Consider the following 10,974-nt stretch of genomic DNA (forward strand, 5'->3'; position numbering starts at 1 on the left):
AAACTTTAATCAGTCTCAGACCCTCCACAAGTGTCTTTGTTCTTGCCTTTGGCCGGAACTCTGATTGTTTGAATCCCTGTAGGGAATAAAGATGCTGGTTAGTTATCTGTTGTCCCTCACGTGGCGCGTTCCGAGGGACAATGGGGGCTCGTGCTAGACGACGTTTGGGGCTTGAAGACAAGAAAAATTTGCACTTCTTTGAGCATGCATTTAGCAGGCACGTGCAGACTTGGGGAATCTTTTGTTCGAAGGGGGGCAGGCTGAAGTCTGATTGGCGGAGACTTGCCCCCAGCGAACGCTCGCTAATTAGTGCCGGTATGGATATTAATAAGGTCGAGTAGACAATACCGGCAGGTGTGAGGCTCGGGCCCTGCAGCTGCAGCACAAAGCCTGGGTGCATCCGAAGAAAGCACGGCATTGTCAATATTGGCCAATTTCGATAGCTGGCACGCGCCAAGAACAAAGAACTTCTTCTCTGTGTACCGGGCACACACGAGACGGCAAACTCGATATTACAAACTGTGCACTACTGGCTCGAGTGTGCGGCCCGTGGTAGTAAGGTGTTGCCCCGGTGTGCCAACCCAAAATAAATGTTTTTATAACATTAGGGACAAGCAACAGATTTCTACAACTTTTTACCAACTTGGCAGATGGACCCTCTTTATTCATCGTTCCCCTCTGGAGGTGTTAAACAAGTCAATTAAAAATTCAGAAGTGTGAATTAGATTTGCACACCGACCAACCCGGGCCACATGGCCAATTTGCCCATTGTTTTCGACCAATCAGAGCCTTGTTTATCTGGTACCCCCGGGATGACAGATTGTGCCAAAATTTTATGCGCGACGGATAATGTATGCATGGCTGGGCCTATAAATTGAGCGGCAGACGCCAGCGGTTCACATTTCCAGTGAGACCACGGTAGAGAGAGGACGTGTTCCGAGTTGCTTGCACTGTGTATTCCACGTTCCACGTTTGTGTCGCCAGTGCACCGGTCCTCTCCAACAACAAATCGCGATCATTCCTGACTGCTACGGACGAGAATCGGACTACTACCGAGGATTGTATGTGCCGTCCACGCTGCCCCGCTTCGCTCGAGTTTACCCGCCGGTTCGGGATTTGAAACCCTTCGGACGACCAATTGTATCCGCACGCACGTTTAAAATTCAACGCCGGGCTGCATTCAGCGAGCTGTCACTCAAGTCGCGAGTTGGGCGGAGTTAACAACAAAGGCAACCAAACAGCCAGGACTAGTCTACCTGCGCGATCGTTCCTGACAATAGGAGCAACCAGCGGACACACAGCAACATGGATCCGCAGGCCAGCGGCACTTTGCCGCGGAGCTTCCCGCTAAGAGTGCTTCTAACATTCGGACTTATGGCAGTTTTCGTTTCCGAGGTAAGCCACGTGCACTTCCCGATCGCTACAATTCTAGTTAGAATGTTGCAATAGATGGCTGGCTTGTAACTGTACACTCCGATGGTAGTACATGCAGTGCGTAATGTGGTTAGTTCTTGTATTAACTATGCTGTTAGTTGTAATGTGCTCATCGTTTATCATGTGTTATAGGTGAGGAGTTCGGGGGTATTTGAGCTCCGTCTCGATTCCTTCTCCAACCCGACCGGGTCGACCCAGACGGGCGCGTGCTGCAGCTCCGGTCGCCCGGAGGCTGTGTGCTCGGCCCCCTGCAAGACCTTCTTCCGTGTCTGCCTGAAACACTACCAAGCGCATGTGTCCCCCGACCCGCCCTGCACGTTCGGAAGCCTGGAAACCCCGGTCCTGGGAGGAAACTCCTTCGACATCCAGGATTCCGACAACTTTGCCAACCCCATCCGCCTACCCTTCAGTTTCACCTGGCCGGTAAGTTGAACAGTTTGTATTTTTTTCTCTGGGAAAATTCTCAACTCACAGAGATGTTGTTGGCTTATTGCACTGTAAACTCATTGACACGCTGATGCAAGAATTTACATTGCGCTCTTCTCACACGCTCTTGTTTAAACCTAAAGAAAGGGATTTTACACCCAAATGGGATCCTCCTCCGGAAGATCACAGTTTATCCCTCGTTGTTTGTTGTTCTCAGTCTCGTGCAGATAGATAATTTCGTGCATGTATTTGAAAACAGTGGCAAGATCCAAAACGGTCGCACTGCTCGCATGGGCTGTAATGACACCACAGTCCGTGCCTCTCGTGGTGCCTGGGCATATTATTTTTTATTAATTTGGCAAGAGTTGTAAACAACATGTCTGCCTGTTGCAGGGCACGTTCTCGCTGATCGTCGAGGCCTGGCATGAACTGGACGCCACCACTACCGCATCCACTGGTGAGTACACGTTTTACCTTCTGTTTGGTAAACTAACCGATGTCCTAAATGCATTATCGTTGGGATCACAACAAGTCCCTGAGGCATGGTCTCGTTTGGATTATTGATCTGAAATATTCGCTCGTTTGAACACGTTGATAGCGGGTAATTTATGGCAGGGGATGATATATCGTGGAGTGTGCAAGTAATGGCCGGCTAGATCCCGGTGGCTGGTACCGTGTATAATTCAGGTTAGCGCGCGGGGACCGGGCTTGCGGGACAGTGGCCTCTACTGTTCCGTCCCCCGCGGGTATTTGCCGGGTTCGCCCCGGCAGCTGACGATCGGGTCCTATTCACAACATCAGTAGTTCGATTTGTTTCTCTCTCTGCACAACTGCATGGATCGCTTAGGTCAGTTTGGTCGTATTTCTGAAATTGAATGACAGAACTAGATGATGTCGGGTGGCGCGTTCGTGGGGCGATGCAGGGGGGCATCTTCGATGGGGGCAACCCCGAGTTTTCCCCAGAGGTGTGTTATCTGAAATCAGCCGTTGGCTTCTGTGTACACTATAGAATGGCCTTCACAGCACGGTATGTCCGTCCGTAACTTTACCAAAGTCTAACCTGTGATGAAGTTTAGCTGGGCGTTCGGCAGATGGCAGGCCTGTGCACCCCCCTCAATTGACATGTTGCTGCCAACAGCTGCCCTGTGCGGGCCCATTGAATACCAACAACCTCCTTATTCATTATGGATGTGTTTACATTGGCATACAAAAATCGACAAAATCTGTCGAAAAGTCGCGGATTGAGGCGTTTATCGCCGCTGTTCAAATGCATGGGTCTGTTTATCTTCGCGACTTGACAGGCTGTGCGACTCACACGTCTTCTCTGGGTTATGTTTTTAACAGCGACTTGGTGACGATGCGGGGGGGGGGGGCGACCCAACACAGACGAGTTGTACAAAATAACCCCATCCGTAGGTCTCTGTGATATCTGCGTCCAAATTTCTTTACCCCTGCAAAATGAAGTGGACACTGAGATAGCACCAAACTAATCTGTTTGTAATGCGATATGGACGGGAAAGGCACACAGTGTAGGCAGGCGGGTCTGTTCTAAGATGTTACGCTGTGAATATCTGAACATGTTCTTTGTGCACATAAACGGCGGGGTTTATCATGTCATATCTCGGTCGAAGCATACCAACACACCCCCGATGTTGTATCAAAGACAAGCTGTTTCAGGGTCCTTTTGGCGATAAATCGAAAAATGGCAGTGCGCATGTGCCGGGCGGTGGGAGCACAACAGCTGTCAGTAACACAACATCGACAGGGAATTGTTTGGAACAAAACTAATTCACGCACACAATTATTGTTTCGTGGGTGACACCGTCCTATCAAAAAACAAACCGATAGCCACCAGTTTATCTAATTTTGAAAGCGTTGCTTGCCAGTGCATAATTGCAGGGGTTCGTGTTAGGGCAATAACGATGGGAACACCGACAGCAGTGACACTGTGGTATTCATACAACTGGCAGAACACATTAGTAGCCATGTTTGACGAGTTAAGCAAGGTCAAATGTGTTGCTCATGTACTCAAACTTACACGTTTTTCTCCTCTACTTTGTATCAGGCTCGGACCAAGAAACTCGCACCCTGATCACCCGACTGGCTACGCAGCGCCACCTATCTGTCGGCCAGGTATGGCACGAGGATACCCACATCGAAGGACAACAACAGCTCAGCTACGCCTACCGTGTCGTCTGCGACGAGCACAACTACGGGGAGGGATGTTCTGTCTACTGTCGTCCAAGGAACGACGTCTTCGGCCATTACACCTGCAACGAGGAAGGCGAGAAAGTCTGCCGCGAAGGGTGGAAGTCCGACCAGAATGAGGAGGAGGGCAAATACTGCACTGAACGTAAGTACTACTAACTTTCTTCACACGCATTACAACTTCGGGGAGGCAGGATTCGTGTTGGGAAAAGTACACATAGCAGCCCAAGCTCCTTACAAGCCACCGACAGGAGGTGTGTCTGTTGGTGGGAGTTAAGCCGTGTTAAGGCCTCGGGATGAAGGGACAAGTGGGCGGATTACAGATTTGCAGGCACCGTACAGAAAGTTGTGTCTTTGGGGAAGTATTTACTGACCGTTCCCGGGTAGGAAGCGCTCTGTACTGAGCTCTTGAGGGGCTTGTGGCTTTTGTCGCTCAAAGAAGGCATTGACGGATTAGATAGACATCTGCTTCACGCCGAGTCGGGCGGCCAGAAATCAATCTGCCTCGGCCTTACCTTGGGACGTCACCCGACCCCGCCTCCCGCGACCGCCCGGCCCCACACGGAAGTGTTTGTGGAGCGTTCGGACTCCTTCTGTACACGCTTAACATGGGAAAAGCCATTTGGGCGGTGTAGAATTAAGTGGTTTTCTTGTCGGGACGTGCGACTGCGGGATCGGGTGGCGTCGGAAATTGTCGTAAAAACGAAGGCCACACCTCTGCAGAGATATCATTACCTTCACGCCTCCGGGCAGGTGATTCACCTGGGGGTCGGCAGATGTTCTTGTATGAATAGTGAGCGGGGCTTTGAGGTAAAAAAACAAACTGCAACAGGTTTGTGAAGTGGGTTAGCTAGACAGTTAAACGCGATGTTCGACTGTGTTTACCACGACAGAATGACATAATGGGTCGACCTTCCCCGGTTGTCAATCTTGCGGGTGGGTTTAGGTCCGGGACAAAGGGCGTAATAATTCTGGCACGGCCCGGCAACGCTTGGGTCTTTGTTGTAGCTGGCATCTGCATAAATTCACATTGGGGGAGCCATGGTTGTCCCCAGCCCTCAAAGAAAAATTACTTGTACTTCAGGCGGGTCGCGTGCCAAGATTATCATGTTAATGTCGGGCATTGAAGTGGAAGAGGGCGAGGGGCCCTGCATGCAATCGGTTCTGGGTAAAAATTCTGTCAAGTACAGCCGCTTGAGACTGACATGAGTGGCCGATCCTAGTTTGCACAGCCCATCTGCCCCGAACAGTTGGTTTCAACATGACACCGTGTAAAGGACCTGTTGGTAGTGTGTGACCTAGCTGCGTGCCGTGGACTAGAAAGCCTTCAGTGTTGTTGACTTTACGAGGCCCAGCGTTTGTGTTGAGTTCAGAAAGCCCCTCGTGCTCTCCAGTCTCCATTTGTTTAGTTTCAACCCAAACACCTTCTGTCGCAGTCCGTACTTCACGGCTCCGTTTCGCCTCTCCAAATTGTCCAGGTAAACTTCTTACCGCACACCTGGCGACAAGGAAAACTTGGTGGAGCCAGACCACAAATTACATTAAGCAACACAATCAACATAGGTAGCACGAGTGATTAGAGTTTATCTAGGTGGGTACGAAAAAAAACTTTTTTGGCGCGTGCCACGGCGTAAATCTCATTCAGTGCCCAACAACAGGGACGCCGTGGAAAGAATAGGTAATGTATTTGCATAACTATAGCAATCGATTTGGCCACGTGGCTCCGGGACCGGACAAAGGGTGCCCCCTCCCTCCGGAGGGGAGACAGCACCCGGGACCTTCCCTTGGCAGATGACCACTCCAAAACCCAGTCACCTATGCACAATAGGTGAGATTTCTCGTCAGGCACGTGTCGGTAATTAACGTAATGAGCTGTTGGGCGGGGGCTCCGGGGCAGGGGGTGCTGTAGGGTCCCGCGCTTACCAGCGTCTTTGTCTGAGCCGCAGCTGGCAAGACGCATTACGGGCAAACAAAACAAAAGGGACAGCTGCCGGGATCGGCACGAGAAGTACACACAGACCTACATATTATCTCAGCTGCCAAGTGTTGAACACCTCCTCAACATTGATAATGCCTGGAGGAACGCGTCCCCCCTATCTCCCACCACACCTGAGCCACAAATCAAAACGTCAATCAGGACAACAAAATGTTGGCGCCACATCCTCCTGCCAGCGTAATATTTTACTATGTGTGTAGATACATCACCATGCATGCACGCATGGCGTGTGCAGCAGTCAACACGGTATCGTGCATCCTCTCATTAGATATGGCAGGACAGTTTTGACTAATCTGTTCCTTTGTGTTTGCCCCACAGCGATCTGCATGCCTGGCTGTAGCGATCGTCATGGATACTGCGAGGTTCCCGGCGAGTGCAGGTGAGACCATTACAACCATTACCTTGTAGCACGCGCTCGTTTACACTGCTCTCACGGACAAATCCTTGAAAATCCCTTACATATTTATGGTCTGCAACTTAATATTTGTTTATTCTGTTATCGTTGAGCATGCAATAACAGAAACATCACTTAGACCGCCGGCCCACAATAGCAGTTGGTATTTGTTTTCATACCGCCTGGAATTAAGATTGAAACAACTATGGTTAAGTTACAGAAAACCCATTTAGGCTGAATGATTCGGTTTCTACTTTCGCATTATTGCTACAAGCCTTATCAGTGTCGCCTGCGCCATGCGGGCACTTTGTCTGTTGAGAGGTCTGGTTGTTACACAAATCCTGTGTGCGTGAACTGGTCACCAGAGTTGTTGGTAGAATAGCCTAGGTATGTAACTGGTAACGGGAGAGGAAGGCCCCAGAAAATGGCATCTATGGTTGGCACGCATGGCGACATGCACTGAATGTCCTCCAAAAGTTGTTTGTACCTACGGGATCAATCGTTTCTGTAAACCTAGGTAAACATTGGAACGCAACAGACTCGATGAAAGGAGAACAAAAAGTGACTTTTCACGGCTTCATTTGGGCAGGGATTTGATACATCACAAGTGCGATATAGAAATACCGAGATGGCACTGGACCGAACCCTTCCATTTAGTTCTTCCCAATCTCCGTGAAATGGTTTATAAAAGTAGAAGTTGCCACCCCACGGGTCTTGGCGCCCCCCATACTAGTACACCTGGTCTCACCGTATCAAATGTTCTGGCTCGCTTTCTGTCAGTCAGATACGGTGATAGTGCTGAAAGAGTTTCTTAAACAGGATACAAGAACGTATTGTTTGCTTGATAAAACTGATACAAAATGCTCATTTCTAACGGATGTCTTCTTGTACGTTGTTTGTGCAGGTGCCGTGTTGGATGGCAGGGAAAGTTCTGCGACGAGTGCATCAGGTACCCCGGGTGTCTCCACGGCACGTGCCACCAGCCCTGGCAGTGCAACTGCGACGAGGGGTGGGGAGGACTCTTCTGCAACCAAGGTATGTACGGCGTCAACAAGTCCGTCCGGAATGCGGCATGAAGTTCCGCATATTGATAGTGACTCAGCCTCAACAGTTCTCAAGCTCGGTCTGACCCGGTCAGGGGTGACCTCACACGATGTAAACTAAGCCTTAACCACTCGTAACCACTTGACATACCTGCCATAACTAAACCATAGCGCATACCGACCATCAGTCGCACCCATATCTTAATCGTAAACTTATTGTTTGCCCATTTGTTGAGTCTCATTTTTGATACGGTTTTTACCTTTGTCCCACGTCCTAACTAAGTAGCTCACATCGTCGCCATTCTTTCCTCTCAAGTTTCCGCCTCCACATTTCTCACAATTCTAACGTGTTTCGCTCCCCTCCCCATAGATCTGAACTACTGTACCAACCACAAGCCCTGCAAGAACGGCGGGACCTGCAGAAACTCTGGCCAGGGGAGCTACACTTGCAGCTGCCCCCAGGGTTACACCGGCACCAATTGCGAGATCGACGTCGACAATTGCACCAACAAGCCCTGCCTGAACGGAGGAGTCTGCCAGGTAACCTTACTTTCCTCCATACTGATACTCATGTTACCCCCCATGCGAGATTTCTCCTGAATATCACCACAACGTGTGCCGATAATTGCCCGCATGTCGCTTCAGTGAAATTACATCCCCGTTGCACGTGCGCAACAGGTAGGGGTTTGGGGGGATTCATTGTGTTGCCCCACACAGGTCGGTAATGGTCTTCATTTATTTGCCTTTCCCACAGGACTTGGTCAACAACTACACGTGTACATGCCCGGTGGGTTTCTTCGGCAAGCGGTGTGAGATCCAAGCCCAGGACTGCCACAACAACCCCTGCCAGAACGGAGGCCAGTGCCAACAAGTCGCCGGACTCGTCGTCTGCACATGCGCACCAGGCTTCACCGGCTCCACCTGCGAAACCACAGTGAACGAGTGCGAATCCAACCCCTGCATGAACGGTAAGAATCGTAATCATATTCGCATTGACGTAAACACCACAGATGTTGCCAGTTACGCACACCCCACAGTAAACCCCCTGGATTTTCCATTTAATCACAGTCGTAAGACCCTAATGATTCATTTGCCAATGATTTGTTGTACAATAATTCTTTACAACGTTTATGATGGAGATTTCAATTGCGTGTCCAAAACTGACCCTGATGACCGATTTCCCTGTAGGTGGTCAGTGTGTGGACGAGGCCAATGGCTACTCCTGCGTCTGCCAGCCCGGCTTCACCGGACCTCGCTGCCAGGTGGACATTGACGACTGCAAGAACAACCCGTGTCAGCACGGCGGGTCGTGCCTGGACCAGGTCAACAGCTTCACCTGCCGCTGCGTCCCCGGGTACATCGGGACGCTGTGCGAGACCAACGTGGACGACTGCCTCCTGCACCCCTGCGCCAACGGCGGCACCTGCTTCGACCGCGTCAACGACTACTCCTGCCAGTGCCCGGCCGGGTTCGCCGGCAAGGACTGCACCGTCAACGTCGACGACTGCGCCGACAAGCCCTGCATGAACGGAGGCGTCTGCGTGGACAGGGTGAACGGGTACGTCTGCCGCTGTCCCGAGGGGTACGGTGGACACAACTGCCACCGTCGCGACGGCGTCGACGTCCCTACACTCGGAGACGGCACCTCGTCTTCACCTGAGACATCAACACCTGTCATCACTGTGGGCAAGGACACTGAAGCCCTGGCCGTGAACACTCCTGAGGAGTCTTCAGTCGGAGCGGAAATTGCCATCTACGCCGCGCTTGGAATTGTGGTACCAATCCTGATGCTCGCAGCTCTCGGATTTGTTGTGTACAAGAAGATCAAGAGGGACAGACGAGCACAGGACGCAGCGGAAACAAACAACAGAATAGTCAACAACCTGCAGCCGCCAACAACAATCAGCTTGAAAATCAGCAACGAGGAATGTGACTCTTTAAAAAGCAAATCATTGACTCTAAAAACAGCGGATATTTACGAGGAGGAGGACGAATCATCCTTCAGCGAAAAACAGAAGGACAACAGATACTCCACGTCACAGTCCTACAGCAACCCAGAAAAAGAGCTAAGAAGGTAAGATAAACCTGACAACCTTCACCTAGTTTGCCACCATTAATTATGTCGCACGCTTGCAACTCAAAACGATATTCAGCATTCAGGGCATGACACAGGGACCACTAAGGGTCGACAGATGGCGGAAAAGTAGATTCCCCAGAGCAATTTTCCAGGGTAGGATGACAACATGAATGCGGGACATTCAGCATGTAATGATCGTTCTTTCAACGAGGGATGGCGAAATATTTGGGTGTTGCTTTATAGTTCGCTTGAAAACAAAAAAGTAGCGGCAGACGATACTGTCTGGACCTGAGCTGAGATCTCGGCTACTTTCGGTGTCATGTGCCTCCTAATGGGCGCGACTGGCGGCTCGCGTTGTCGCGCCATGTACCAGTGATCGTATGTATGCATGTCTCAAATACAGGTCATCTGATCCCTCATCTAATCATGCCCATTCCTTTTTACCTTACAGAGATTCACTCGTGGAGAAATTGAAGCCTGCGAGGCCCACAAACAACGTCGAGTCGACGAGACAGTCCGTCTACGTCATCAACGCAGACTACGAATTAGCCACAGAGGTGTGTATCTCTCCCTTTCAATGGATGCCAAGATTACATTTAGCTCGGTGAATTGACCGAGTTTGATTTATTACGAATCCAATCTTGTCACGGTATTAAGAAGCTCATTACACTAGCGATGATGTTGGAAATGTAATGGTAATGGGGGCCACCGGAGAATTAAGCCCTTTCAGCGGTGCAGTGACAGTTGTGCTGGAAAATTGAGTAAAATTGAATTCACTTTATTCAGCTTAGTGCAGGGTGTAATCCCCTGAGTGTTCCGCTAACGTGTACAATGCACGCGTGATCATGAATCTAACCAAATGTTTACCATTGTATTTCCTCAGGTATAGCGGGCCAAGTGCAACCTTAGCTGAGTAGTGAGTGCCTTCCCTCCCGTCAGTGTGCAGCTAGCAGACGATAGCCGGGCTACCGTTCCTAGACAAGCAGCACCAGTGGTGCTGCCATGACAACTGTGACGTCAGACACTGCAGATTAAAGTGTGCCTTTTGTAGACCCAGAAAATTTTGTAAATTTTCTACAGAGAAATTATGATAAAGCGAACGAAGAGAGAGATAATGTTAAAAAATCGTTTCCTATTTTTTGAGTCGATATATTTGATTGTATGTTGAATCGTACGATTGATTGAATCATGGACCTCACGGAAAATCCGTGTCAAGATGAGATTAGATGAGACTTGTAATGTTCTTTCCATGTTCAACGACTTCATAGTGTTACAAAAAGATTGTACACAACGTCTATTCTATTTATAGAAACTGTTAAATGTATACATATATTTATGTATTGTTATTACTGAAACGTTTGTTCATGAATAAAAAGTCTGATTATTTTTGCAAATA

The 10,974-nt window shown here is 49.7% G+C and overlaps 1 protein-coding gene across 1 annotated transcript; it reads left to right on the forward strand.

Moving 5' to 3' along the window:
- The first annotated feature begins 914 nt into the window (after nucleotides 1-914).
- Nucleotides 915-10,974, forward strand: LOC136433639 (delta-like protein B). Its single transcript, XM_066426043.1, has 11 exons — nucleotides 915-1,395; nucleotides 1,567-1,857; nucleotides 2,254-2,317; nucleotides 3,926-4,213; nucleotides 6,383-6,443; nucleotides 7,363-7,493; nucleotides 7,872-8,041; nucleotides 8,256-8,469; nucleotides 8,690-9,575; nucleotides 10,030-10,135; nucleotides 10,462-10,974. Exons 1-11 carry the CDS (start codon nucleotides 1,306-1,308, stop codon nucleotides 10,465-10,467), a joined length of 2,307 nt encoding a protein of 768 aa, XP_066282140.1. The 5' UTR covers nucleotides 915-1,305; the 3' UTR covers nucleotides 10,468-10,974.

The sequence above is a fragment of the Branchiostoma lanceolatum genome, chromosome 4, assembly GCF_035083965.1.
Source record: "Branchiostoma lanceolatum isolate klBraLanc5 chromosome 4, klBraLanc5.hap2, whole genome shotgun sequence".
In the NCBI taxonomy this organism is placed as follows: Eukaryota; Metazoa; Chordata; class Leptocardii; order Amphioxiformes; family Branchiostomatidae; genus Branchiostoma; species Branchiostoma lanceolatum.

Coding starts and splice junctions, on each gene's coding strand:
- LOC136433639 (XM_066426043.1), top strand. CDS start 1,306: ATGGATCCGCAGGCCAGCGGCACTTTGCCGCGGAGCTTCCCGCTAAGA. Junction 1,396..1,566: donor TGGCAGTTTTCGTTTCCGAG/GTAAGCCACGTG, acceptor CATGTGTTATAG/GTGAGGAGTTCGGGGGTATT. Junction 9,576..10,029: donor CCAGAAAAAGAGCTAAGAAG/GTAAGATAAACC, acceptor TTTACCTTACAG/AGATTCACTCGTGGAGAAAT.